Genomic DNA, 14,026 nt, shown 5'->3' on the forward strand with positions numbered 1-14,026 from the left:
CCACAGGCAACTTCTACCTATTGGGGAATAGTTTATTGGAAGCCAATTGACTAATAAAATGATAGATGTCTATGGAATATGGAATATGTTGCTACTGGACTAAACGTTGTGTCCGAGGCCTATCTTCAATGGGGGGTGTTACAAATGCAATTAAACAATGTCTTTACTTCAGGTCAACATGTTAACAACTCGTACAAACGTCACTCATCCAATCCTCACACCTCTGTACACGCACAACGTGCCTGATACATTCTTAAAGCAACAGTATTCATTTCTCAACTGAGCTACGACACCATATTACTGAACACAACGGGGGGTTAACAAAGCTCAGATTGCTATTCACATTCAATTGAGTAGAAATTGTAGACTGACATTGCCTGGCGTGGGCCTTCTCCTATTCCACTTATCAAACATAAAGCGAAAGCGTGTCAAATAAGCTTCTGACGGATGCCATATCCGTTGCTGTTACTTGCTGTGGTTAGCTAAGCGTGTAAAGTCTGCCTGTCAATTTAGTCTGTAGATTCGTAACCGGGCTTCCCGTGGAGGAAATTGAGGTGAGGCGTCTCTTTCTCTTTTCCCCCTCTTTCTGTCATTCTCTCGCTCTCCTTCCCATCTCTCTCTCTCCCTGTCTCCCCCGCATCTCTCTCTCTCTCATTATCTCCTATTTCTTTCTCTCCCCCTCTCTTTCTCTTTCTCTCTCTCTCTATCCCCCTCTCCACTCACATTTAATTGGAGCGCGTGGTCCTCACGGGTAGCCCGGGACAGCGGGCCCAGTTCGACAACCGTGACTGAATGCCGCTCTGAGGCACACTCGCCCCAGAGTTTTGATTAGCCGACAGGCTCGCTTCTCCCGACCGTCGCAACGAGCAGCTCGCTGAATCATGGCCGCCGGGCTGTCAACACCATTGGTCACGGAAAAGACACCAACCTCAGTTCTCCATTCCTCTTTTTCTGTCTGAGAATATGAGAGAGGGAGTAGGGAAGGGAGTAGACTGATTTGAAATCTCATGTCAAGATTTAGGCTTACCGAGTTCAAGGTCGTCACCTTTAAGAGATTTTAAACATAAGAGGTAGTTAGAAGGAGGAATAGCTAGAGGGTTGAGTAATGATACTCTTACCTTTTTGCTTCTTATTCCCTAAAGATGGAGAAATTAATTTCGACAAGAAGGTCTGCCTGGTTTGTGCTCATGTGTCCAATCTCCTATACTCATCATGCGTCATTACCCAGTCATAGAGCGACACAGCCTCTGTTTTAGGCTTAGTGCAGTCAGTGTTTGACTGCCTCAAAACACAATTACATAAGATAATTAGCCGTCACTGTGACGATAATGATCCAAGACACACCATAACAATATTCCCCTCACAGGATAAGCCATGCAGCGCTAAATACATCATTCCGGCTAGGCGACAGGAGGATTTGTGAGCAGTAATCTGATGGGTTGTGCTCCAATGGGGCTCTCTCAGGTGTTTTTAGGAGCCCTAGCTAGTGGTTAGCGACTGCTCCCCTCTCTCCCCTCTGCTCTCATTAGCATTCCGCAGCTAACCAGCGTGACAGGGCTAGCAGCCGGCTCAATCGGGGAGAATCAGGTGGCAGCCATCTGCGTGTATGGCTGTGCATGCGAGTGCAAGGAAAGAGTGGATTGTTAGAGAGAGAGGTGTTGATTCATGGATACAGTCACATTAGACCTCGAATTTAAGCCAACATTGTAGAAAATGGAAAGATGACAGATAGTTAAATGGCTCTCCATAAAATACAGATGGAAATGGAATGTTATGCTGAGCATTGTCTTATAAGACCGCATTCAAAGGCTGTTTTGTATAACTCAGCATTGAAGTTATGGTGTGTGGCTGCCTATAGAGGTTATCCCCAGGTGTGTGGCTGCCTATAGAGGTTATCCCCAAGTGTGTGGCTGCCTATAGAGGTTATCCCCAGGTGTGTGGCTGCTGTTGAGGTTATCCCCAGGTGTGTGGCTGCCTATAGAGGTTATCCCCAGATGTGTGGCTGCCTATAGAGGTTATCCCCAGGTGTGTGGCTGCCTATAGAGGTTATCCCCAGGTGTGTGGCTGCCTATAGAGGTTATCCCCAAGTGTGTGGCTGCCTATAGAGGTTATCCCTAGGTGTGTGGCTGCCTATACAGGTTATCCCAGGTGTGTGGCTGCCTATAGAGGTTATCCCCAGGTGTGTGGCTGCCTATAGAGGTTATCCCCAGGTGTGTGGCTGCCTATAGAGGTTATCCCCAGGTGTGTGGCTGCCTATAGAGGTTATCCCCAGGTGTGTGGCTGCCTATAGAGGTTATCCCCAAGTGTGTGGCTGCCTATAGAGGTTATCCCCAGGTGTGTGGCTGCCTATAGAGGTTATCCCCAGGTGTGTGGCTGCTGTTGAGGTTATCCCCAGGTGTGTGGCTGCCTATAGAGGTTATCCCCAGGTGTGTGGCTGCCTATAGAGGTTATCCCCAAGTGTGTGGCTGCCTATAGAGGTTATCCCCAGATGTGTGGCTGCCTATAGAGGTTATCCCCAGGTGTGTGGCTGCTGTTGAGGTTATCCCCAGGTGTGTGGCTGCCTATAGAGGTTATCCCCAGGTGTGTGGCTGCCTATAGAGGTTATCCCCAGGTGTGTGGCTGTCTATAGAGGTTATCCCCAGGTGTGTGGCTGCCTATAGAGGTTATCCCCAGGTGTGTGGGGGTGTGTACGTGTTGACCTTTTAATGCCTTCGTCACTTAGCTTATATTATTCCCCTAGATAACATAGGTCAGTGTGATGAAATTCTTCAATTAGTAAGCTGCCCTGTTCTGAGAACAGACAGTAGAGTCAGTCTAAGTGAGTCACTGGGTCATACTGGGTCTCAGATCCGGGGTTCAGTGAGCCTACTGATTCTGTGAGTCAGTGACTCACTGAGACTGACTCTACTGCTTGATGTAGTGACTGACTCAGGTCACACACCTGCCTGATGAAAGCAGAATTCCACATCAGAGACAGCACACAATCACAGAACCCTCGCTATTATGCACATACCCACAAACACACACACATGCGGGCACACTTTCATTCTGTAATCCTTCTATATCTCATTCACTCACTCTCACCCCCTTCCACTAACTCACACACATGCACACACACACCTTCTTTCCAGCATCTCACCTCCCCTCTCTCTCAATCAATCAACCAATCAATCAAATGTATTTATAAAGCCCTTTTTACATCAGCCGATGTCACAAAGTGCTGTACAGAAACCCAGCCTAAAACCCCAAACAGCAAGCAATGCAGATGAGGAAGCACGGTGGCTAGGAAAAACTCCCTAGAAAGGCCAGAACCTAGGAAGAAACCTAGAGAGGAACCAGGCTATGAGGGGTGGCCAGTCCTCTTCTGGCTGTGCCGGGTAACAGTACATAGCCAAGATGTTCAAACGTTCATAGATGACCAGCAGGGTCAAATAATAATAATCACAGTGGTTTTAGAGGGTGCAACAGATCAGCACCTCAGGAGTAAATGTCAGTTGGCTTTTCATAGCTGATCATTCAGAGTTAGAGACAGCAGGTGCAGTAGAGAGAGAGGGTCGAAAACAGCAGGTCCGTGACAAGGTAGCACGTCCGGTGAACAGGTCAGGGTTCCATAGCCGCAGGCAGAACAGTTGAAACTGGAGCAGCAGCACGACCAGTTGGACTGTTGACAGCAAGGAGTCATCAGGCCAGGTAGTCCTGAGGCATGGTCCTAGGGCTCAGGTCCTCCGAGAGAAGAGATAGAGAAAGAGAGAGAATTAGAGGAAGCATACTTAAATTCACACAGGACACCGGATAAGACAGGAGAAATACTACAGATATAACAGACTGACCCTAGCCCCCCGACACATAAACTATTGCAGCATAATTACTGGAGGCTGAGACAGGAGGGGTTGGGAGACACTGTGTCCCTGTCCGACTATACTACCGGACAGGGCCAACCAGGCAGGATATAACCTCACCCACTTTACCAAAGCACAGCCCCCACACCACTAGAGGGATATCTTCAACCACCAACTCAACCACCATCTCACTACCCTGAGACAAGGCCGAGTATAGCCCACGAAGATCTCCCACACGGCACGGACCCGAGGGGGGCGCCAACCCGGATAGGAAGTTCACGTCAGAGACGCAACCCACTCAAGTGACGCACACCTCCTAGGGACGGCATGGAAGAGCACCAGTAAACCAGTGACTCAGCCCCCGTAATAGGATTAGAGGCAGAGAATCCCAGTGGAGAGAGGGGAACCGGCCAGGCAGAGACAGCAAAGGTGGTTTGTCGCTCCAGTGCCTTTCCATTCACCTTCACACCCCTGGGCCAGACTACACTCAATCATAGGACCTACTGAAGAGATGAGTCTCTCTCACCCTTCCACACACACACCTTCCTGCCAGCATCCACCTCCCCAATCTCTCCCTGTCAGCAGGCCTGTAATGAATGTTAGGCATCTCTCTCTCCTTTCCCCAACGCCCCACTTTCCCTCACTCTGTCTGTCTCCCTCTCTACCTATCTTACAGTCCATCTCTCCACTCCTACACTCCCCCTTCCCCATCAGGTTCTATAATGACTGTTAGCGGAACTCCTCTCACTTGACCACCTGACCTTTCACCCTCTCTGTTTCTACCCATCTCTCGCTCCATCCTCCCCTTTGTCTCTCTCTCCTTCCATCCCTCTTTCTCTCAACCTCTCTGTGGGATTCTAATGAGTTGTAACTCCTTCCCTTACACAAGCGCTTTACCCCTCCTCTCCTCTCCTCTCCTCTCCTCTCCTCTCCTCTCCTCTCCTCTCCTCTCCTCTCCTCTCCACTCCACTCCACTCCACTCCTCTCCTCTCCTCTCTCTCTCTCTCTCTCTCACTCTCTCGCTCTCGCTTTCTCTGTCTCGCTCTCTCTCTCTCTCTCTCTCTCTCATAAACCCATGTTGCTGTGGCATCGTAAACCTTGCAATAACAAAGGCCCTAGCCCTGGAGTGTGGGGACAGAAAGAGAAGACTGTAACCATGTTGTTCTTCTCTTCTCACTCCCTTGTTCCTCTCCTCCACTTGACAGGAACAGGCTGCTCCGCTCTCATTGCTTTTTCATCAAGCCCACAGATCAACCAAGGAGAGAGAGTTGACCCCGGTAGAGATGGTGTAATGGGAGGGACGGACTGAAGGAAGGAAGGAAGGAGGGAGGGTGGAAGAGATAGGGAGGGAGGGTGAATGCTACAGCTCAACCAGGGAAAGAGTGTTGACCTCAGTAGAGATGGTGTAACCAGAGAGAGGGATGGAGGAGAGGAGCGAGAAGAGAGAAGTGGTTTCCTGTACAGAGGGGTAGGGAGATATAAAGAGAGACTGGGGGAGAGGTATGTGGAGAGGAGAGGAGAATACTTTTTTAATTCAGGGTGTGCACAGGTGGGTGGCTGAGTGCATGTGTATTTTGTTGGATTATGTTTCAAATGAGGACTAACAAGAGCAAAAATGAGGTATTTCTGTTCTTGTAATTGGCTAAACGGAATCCTCTGTCTTTGTAATGACTATAATAGCTGGAAAACATTATAGTGGAAAGAGCTTCAAAGCATTACAATTAAACACCTGTAAAATAATCGAATTCCTTTAAACAACATACTGCAAACGTCCTCGTTTTGACCAAAAATGATTTCCTCTTCTAACCCACTTGGTGACTTTATGAAATGGCCTCTAATGCATTAATCAGTATTAATCTGACAATTAAATTACATTAGATTAAATTCAGCGCTCAAGGGTCTGTGTGCAATTCTGTTTCATTCTGATTTAATTTCAGAGCACATTGGCTAAGTTTAGCCTTCGTTCTAGGTCCTTGTTGCACTCTACTTTCTACTTTTCACCAATTCCAAATGGCCCCCCGTCTAATACATCTGAAAGGATAGAATTGTCCAACTAGCAGAGGGCAATGTAGTTATAACCATATTTCAAAAACCTGTCCAATCCTTTAAGACCTTTCAGATTTTCACAAAGGGCCTTGGGATAGGAGCTAAGGGACGCTTTACAATTGGGAAGTAGTGTTTCATAGGCTCAAGATATGATGAAACGTTTAGAAATGGCCAAGGTACTAGCTGAACAACCTTTGGTGCTATTTGATGATGTCACGCATTGTAACTAAGTTGTATATCGTCTCTTCTCAGGTAAGATGTTCAAGTCCGTGGACCTGTCGCTGATCGTTGAGTTTATGCTAATGTTCTACAAGGACAAGCCAATTGATTGGTTGCTGGACCACATCATGTGGGTTAAGGTGTGCAACCCGGAGAAGGACGCGGTAAGTTCAACCTCCCCCATGGTAAACCTAGGCCCAGTTGGAAGTAAACCTTTCCTTATATGTTGTGGTAACCACTGTCCTGATACAAGCTGTCCTTCAGACCCAGTCATGTTAGATCAGTGATTACTTCAAGGGAGATAGAAAATAAGGATCTGTTACAGAGTATCCAAGCAGGGAGTTACATGTAAATACTATGAATTTCCAAACTGGTCTCAGTCTCAGAAAATGGTGCAATTCCCACACACTCATACTCTCTTTCCCTCCTCCTCTTTCCCACCTCTCCCCTGCCTGTCACACACAGAAACACTGCGACAGGCAGAAGGCCAACCTGAGAATTCGCTTCAAGCCCTCTCTCTTCCAGCATGTGGGCACCCACTCTTCCCTGGCCGGAAAGATCCAGAAACTCAAGGTGTGTGTGTGTGTGTGTGTGTGTGTGTGTGTGTGTGTGTGTGTGTGTGTGTGTGTGTGTGTGTGTGTGTGTGTGTGTGTGTGTGTGTACATGGGGCTTACGAGCATCCACTCACTGTGCATGTGTCATATTATCAACTAAAGTCTGTATATGTTCAAATATTAGTTTTCACGTCTCTGAGCCCTGCAGTACTGGAATACATTTCACGTCACCATACAGACTCCAGCTGTAAAGACTTTGTTTAATGTCTCTGATTACTGTGTTAAGGGCAATGGATATCAGCCTGAATACTGCTACTATAGTCTAACCCAGGGTTTTCCAAACTCAGTGCTGGGTGCATGTTTTGGTTTTTGCCCTAGCACTACATAGCTGATTTAAATATCCAACTCCACTTTAAATATCCCCAGGACCGAGTTTGGGAACACCTGGTCTAACCCAATCAATTCACTATTGATCCACTCGTCCTGGACCAAGGCTTTCTCAACTCAGAGATGCTTTACCAAGCAGGCCAGCTCACCACTCTCTATACATTAATGCTTACATGTATTTAGCAAATACTCTCATTTGATGAAGAGTATTTTATTTATTATATTCAATTGTTTATTTGAATAGGGATAGGTACAATTAGAACTATGACACATTCAGCTAGAGTGGGATGAATTGGATGCACTATCACCATCATCATTATCGTAGGAATTTGAATTACAGTTGCAAAGGCCTATAAGCAAGCTGAAAATGTTTTACAATGTTACAAGTCATATCTCAGAGATTTGTTGTGACATTATCTGGTGTTAGAAATATACTATTCTCTTTTATCATGAAATTGCACATTCTCCATGTGGAATTTCATCATTTTGGCCAGCAATAATGTAGTTACTCTCAACCCCAAAGCCACTTGGAGGAGAGATGAGAGAATATGACTCACATTCATTTTCAAGTAAATCATGTAAATGGAATAGTTAAAGGATTTAAATGAACCTTTAAGTCAGACTTCCAGATCTCAATTCAGAATTCATCCCTGTCTTTAGAACTGCACCCTCAAAGTCAATATGAGAACGATATCTAGAAACACCTTCATGTCTTCTCCCTAAACCCCCCTCTTTGGGTCTAATTATTCATTCCAGGACAAGGACTTTGGCAAGCAGACCCTGCACAAGGGCCACGCCAACCCGCTGGCGGAGGTGACCACCAGCCTGAAGACGTACCAGCACTTCACCCTGGAGAAGGCCTACCTGGGAGAGGACTTCTTCTGGGCCTTCACTCCTGTGGCTGGGGACTTCATCCGCATCCGCTTCTTCACGCCCGTCCGCATCGAAAGGTGTGTGTGTGTGTGTGCTCACATGCTTGGATACACACACATACTTTTGAAGTCGGTAGTTTACAAACACCTTAGCCAAATACATTTAAACTCAGTTTTTCACAATTCCTGACATCACATTCCCAGTGGGTCAGAAGTTTACATACACTCAATTAGTATTTGGTAGCATTGCATTTAAATTGTTTAACTTGGGTCAAACGTTTCAGGTAGCCTTCCACAAGCTTCCCACAATAAGTTGGGTGGATTTTAGCCCATTCCTCCTGACAGAGCTTGTGTAACTGAGTCAGGTTTATAGGCCTCCTTGCTCCCACACGCTTTTTCAGTTCTGCCTACAAACTTTCTATAGGATTGAGGTCAGGGCTTTGTGATGACTACTCCAATACCTTGACTTTGTTGTCCTTAAGCCATTTTGCCACAACTTTGGAAGTATGCTTGTGGTCATTGTCCATTTGGAAGACCCATTTGCGACCAAGCTTTAACTTCCTGACTGATGTCTTGAGATGTTTCTTCAATATATCCATATTATTTTCCTTCCACATGATGCCATCTATTTTGTGAAGTGCACCAGTCCCTCTTGCAGCAAAGCACCCCCACAACATGATGCTGCCACCAACGTGCTTCACGGTTGAGATGGTGTTCTTTGGCTTGTAAGCCTCCCCCTTTCTCCTCCAAACATAACGATGGTCATTATGGCCAAACAGTTCTATTTTTGTTTCATCAGACCAGAGGACATTTCTCCAAATAGTGCGATCTTTGTCCCCATGTGCAGTTGCAAACCGTAGTCTGGCTTTTTTATGGCGGTTTTGGAGCAGTGGCTTTTTCCTTGCTGAGCGGCCTTTCAGGTTATGTCGATATAGGACTCGTTTTACTGTGGATATAGATACTTTTGTACCTGTTTCCTCCAACATCTTCACAAGTTCTTTTGCTGTTGTTCTGGGATTGATTTGCACTTTTCGGCACCAAAGAACATTCATCTCTAGGAGACAGAACGCGTCTCCTTCCTGATTGGTATGACGGCTGCATGGTCCCATGGTGTTTATACTTGCGTACTATTGTTTGTACAGATGAACGTGGTACCTTCAGGCATTTGGAAATTGCTCCCTAGTATGAACCAGACTTGTGAAGGTCTACAATTTTTTTTCTGAGGTCTTGCCTGATTTCTTTTGATTTTCCCATAATGTCAAGCAAAGATGCACTGAGTTTGAAGGTAGGCCTTGAAATACGTCCACAGGTACACCTCCAATTGACTCAAAGGATGCCAATTACCCTATCAGAAGCTTCTAAAGCATTGACATCATTTTCTGGAATTTTCCAAGCTGTTTAAAGGCACAGTCAACTTAGTGTATGTAAACTTCTGACCCACTGGAATTGTGATACAGTGAATTATAAGTGAAATAATCCGTCTGTAAACAATTGTTGGAAAAATTACTTGTGTCATGCACAAAGTAGATGTCCTAACCGACTTGCCAAAACGATAGTGTATGTAAACTTCCGACTTCAAACTGTACATGGCATGCTTGAATACACACACATACACTCAGACGATCTCCACACAGATCTCCACACATGTCCCAGACTGTCGCTCTCGCTCTCTCCTCTCTCCTTATCTCTCCCTCTCTCCCCTCTCTCCCTATCGCTCGCCGTCTCGCGCTCCCTCTCTCCCTATCGCTCTTCCTCTCTCCCTCTTGCTCCCCCTCTCTCTCCCCTTTCCCTCTCGCTCTCCCCTAATGCCATGTGAATAATCTGCATACGCATTACATAAATATACGTTCAGTATTTAAACACTAATGTAGATGACTTGCGTTTTCAACAGGCATAGGAGCCCAGTCACAGATCAGAACAACCACGTTGTTCCTCCATGTCTTCACATTACTGTCAGGGCAGATGATCTATCTGTTTCTGGATCCCTCAAACTGATAATGCCTCTGTAGACACCACTGTCTTCTTATGGTGACGCTGTGGTTCTGTGATCACAACTATCTTCTAATTGTGACGCTGTGGCTCTGTGGTCACCACTGTCTTCTAATGGTGACGCTGTGTCTCTGTGGTCACCAGTGTCTTCTAATGGTGACGCTGTGTCTCTGTGGTCACCACTGTCTTCTAATGGTGACGCTGTGTCTCTGTGGTCACCAGTGTCGCCTCAGTTGCTCTTTTGTGTGTGTGTGTGTGTGTGTGGGGGGGGGGGGGGGGTCCAGACTGCTGTTAGGTACTTGGTGGGACATGCATTTGTACAAAGCAAAATGTAGAGGGAGTTTGAACTGGCTGGCTGGCTGGCTGGCTGGCTGGCTGGCTGGCTGGCTGGCTGATGATGATGATGATGATGATGATGATCATATGAGCCTGAGCAATGGCGCAAACGGACCAGCTGTATCCCCACTTTCAAAATAGGGGTGCACCTCCAATTTTTTTCTCTTGAAAATGACAATGATCCATTGGGTAATTTATCATGTTCAATGATTAGTAATGTTTTGAGCTAGTATATATTAAAATAGATATGGCCATTTTATATATGATATAATAATTAACAGATTGCTTTTAGAACCCTGTCCCCCGTCGCCTCAAGATGAATATTTTGGACCACTGGACAGTTTTGCTTCACTCACATTGTAACGGCCGTCGTAGTGATTGGACCAAAATGCAGCGGGTATGTGAATGCTCATCTTACTTTATTCGAACACTACACAAAAAAAACCAACAACAACAGCTAAACAGTTTTGCAGGCTAACCACAGCAGTGCAAAAACAACTTCCCACAAAAGACAGGTGGAAAAAGGGCTACCTAAGTATGGCTCCCAATCAGCAACAACAAAATACAGCTGTCCCTGATTGAGAGCCATACCAGGCCAACACAAAGAAATACACAACATAGAAAAACCATAGAAATACAAAAACATGCAACAATACTCAAAAACCCCGACAACACAAAACAAACACACCCCTGCCACACCCTGACCAAACTACAATAACAAATAACCCCTTATACTGGTCAGGACCTGACACACATGCGCCACTGTGTTGGTTCAGTGCAGTTAGAAAGCACTAGTTGTACCACTGGTGTATAAAATGAAAAGGCACCTGCAAAATAAAATTGTTAATCTATTTTGTTGTGCTGTTGTTACATTTATATCGTTGTTTCATGTCCGATGGTGTTGATTCAATGGTGTTGTTCCATATCTTTTGAGCTGCGTGCACCATGATCAAATTCATTGTATCATTTCACTTTGCCTGTTAGAACCATGATGAGCACGGGCATGTTTGATTAGGCTTCGCTGTATCATAGACTCTGACTTTGAGTAGCCTTCCATCAGTCTACCAAAGGTTGCACATTAGCAGAAAACTTCCAAGTCTGGTAGCTCGAGGCCTGTCAATGAGTAGCTTGCAATTGAGAAATAATCAGTAGGCCTAATATATCATGATTCAATCTGTGAAATAACCCCAGCCCCCATTCTGCATTTTGTCATATTTCTTTTCCCAACATCAATCGGTTTAGTCAAATAGTTAAAATATTTTCATTCATTTACAAAAGTAACATTTCTGGGTGAGCCCATATGCAAGCACATCGTGGACGCTTTGCAGTTACATATGGAGGCAAACTGTGTCTTTATGTGCCTATGTGCCAAATGAAAAAGCACAGGATCATTTGTATTTCGATAAAACAAACAGCTCTGCTTGGCTTGGTAAGTAATATTGACCAAATAAGCTATTTCTAGTCTTTGCATCAAATATGTATGCTGCTGAGACAAGTTCATTTTAAACATTTTCATGGCACCAAAAAAAAGTCCATGTCTGAAGAAAAGTGGGCACCCTTGATGATGATGATGATCGTGGTGGATCAATTTGTGTTGAATATCAAATTGACATCTCCCCATTTGTTATTCTCTCTCTCTCTCTCTCTATCTATCTATCGATCCATCTATCTATCTCTATCTTTCAAGGTATTTCTTCCGGAGCGGGAACATTGAGCACCCAGGGGACAAGCTGTTCAACACCACTGTGGAGGTGCTGCCTTTTGACGTGAGTCTCACCGCTATTTGCCCGATTCAGTCCCAGCACATTATTACCATTACATAACCTTTACCATATATTATCTTGCAATATGAGGCTCACCACTATAAGCCTGATTCATCCTGTCCCAGGATTGTCAGTACATAGACCTTTACTATAGTAATACCACTGGAAATGTATGTAATTACAGTGGCTTAGACAACGGCTGGATCTAATCCTGAATGCTGATTGAGCATTCCAACAAGTTACCACCGCTAAAATGCCTATTTACTCTGTTCCATCTGACTGCGCAATCCACTGTCTCATCAGCCCAGCCAGGCAATTTATGAACGTGATCTCCGCTATCAAAAGCATCTAGACATTATCTCACATTTCTTTTAGACTAACATATAGTTTTCAACAGTGGAGATTTGTATAAACATTGCTGTCTGTCTCCGACATTTGCAACATTGTTTCAATATTCAAATTCGATCTCCAGCTGTCCCATAGTAATGAACGTATCAGGAGTCGGAACGAGACAGATATGTAGGCAGGCAGCTTTTCTCAGACAGTTGAAATCATGAAACAGCTGGCATCATTTTCATGGATAAATACAAAGAAATGTCAATTGAAAAAGGTCAAATGAAACGAAGTACAGCTACTTTGCAGTCTTTCCAGCTTTGGTTTGAAGTGATTGTGTTAGCTGTGTTGTTGGCTAGCTCCTCTGAACAACAGTGTCCTGATGAGAGAGCCCATTTTCTATGCCAGGCTAAATCGTGCCTCATTGTTATGTATCCAAATAAATTTCACTCGGAAAACGAATGCAAATGCAGCTACTTTGTTGTTATTCTGTCTGTACTGTTTGACGTGACTGTAAGTTAGCCATAGTTGGCTAGCTAGCAAGCAAGGGATAAGAACATTGCCAGCCAGTATGGCAATGGAACATTTAGAACGAACGAACGACTGGGTCGGGTCTCTGGCAACCGAACCGATAGAACGAACGACCAGGCGGCTTGGGTAGTAACCCTAGATTTGTGTCGGGACTATATCTTGCGGAAGGATGAAATAGCATGAATAAATTCATCAAAATAACATTTTTAATGAAAATATGTCAACCATTATTTGAATATGTTGGTAACCCGTTGTATAAAAGTGATAATGCCTTCGAAGCTGGTGTTTGGAGGATATTTTGGCATGGTTTGCCGGCACTCGACTTAGTCTCAGGCCTAACAACACCTGTGCCAAAATAACACCGGCTTCTCGGGCATTATCACTTAATTATAGAATTGCATTGTTGAATACTACTTTCTGATTGGCTTGAAGGGCACTCTAGAGCGTGCACTATTTCCTTTAAACGCACAGTGTATTTGCATGGTAGAATTCAACGGCTATAGTTAATTTTTACATGTTTTGTTTGAGCTGCTTTTGAAAGTAAAAGTCGAATTGAAAACAGTATTGGTATTTGTTGAATTCGATTTTCATAATAGCCAGCTATAATAATAGGTTAGCTAAACTAGCAAGTCTGTTTGTTTAGTTACCAAGGCAACTGCTGTAGCAATCTAGTAAACTTGCTAGATACTTCAGTGGATGTTGAACACATTTCTATCTGCAAATGATCAAAGTTCTAGTGGCAAATGTGTTAAATTATAACCATGGTATGAAAGGGATAGTCAACTCGGGGCTCTATGCGTATTCTGGAAAATAATGCAACTCCGTGGAAAGTCCGCTAACGCGTCGTGGAGCACACCTTCCATATTGTTCAAAATCCCTTACATATACTGAGTATACCAAACACTAGGAACACCCCCTTTGCCCTCAGAACAGCCTCTATTTGTCAGGCTATGGACTCTACAAGGTGTCGAAAGAATTCTACAGGGATGTATTGTTACATACAGGGTCTCAAGATCACATACTTTCAGAAGATCTCTATTCTTTTGTGTTATTTCTATTGAGATACAGCCCATTTCTTGGAAAGCCACACATCACTCTTCCTCAAGTGGAAAGATATATAATTCTCTCAAGTGGAAAGACATATGAAGTCAGCTTCC

At 44.7% G+C, this 14,026-nt stretch overlaps 1 protein-coding gene across 1 annotated transcript in view; it reads left to right on the forward strand.

The window, feature by feature from the left end:
• LOC115171006 (alpha-1,3-mannosyl-glycoprotein 4-beta-N-acetylglucosaminyltransferase B) overlaps window positions 1-14,026 on the forward strand; it is a 161,887-nt gene that overhangs the window by 141,275 nt on the left and 6,586 nt on the right. The window contains exons 9-12 of the mRNA XM_029727457.1: window positions 6,138-6,268; window positions 6,570-6,677; window positions 7,802-7,995; window positions 11,930-12,008. Of these exons, the coding sequence (XP_029583317.1) occupies window positions 6,138-6,268; window positions 6,570-6,677; window positions 7,802-7,995; window positions 11,930-12,008 (512 nt within the window). The remainder of the gene's footprint in view (window positions 1-6,137; window positions 6,269-6,569; window positions 6,678-7,801; window positions 7,996-11,929; window positions 12,009-14,026) is intronic.

This window comes from Salmo trutta, chromosome 3 (assembly GCF_901001165.1).
Source record: "Salmo trutta chromosome 3, fSalTru1.1, whole genome shotgun sequence".
NCBI classification, from domain to species: domain Eukaryota; kingdom Metazoa; phylum Chordata; class Actinopteri; order Salmoniformes; family Salmonidae; genus Salmo; species Salmo trutta.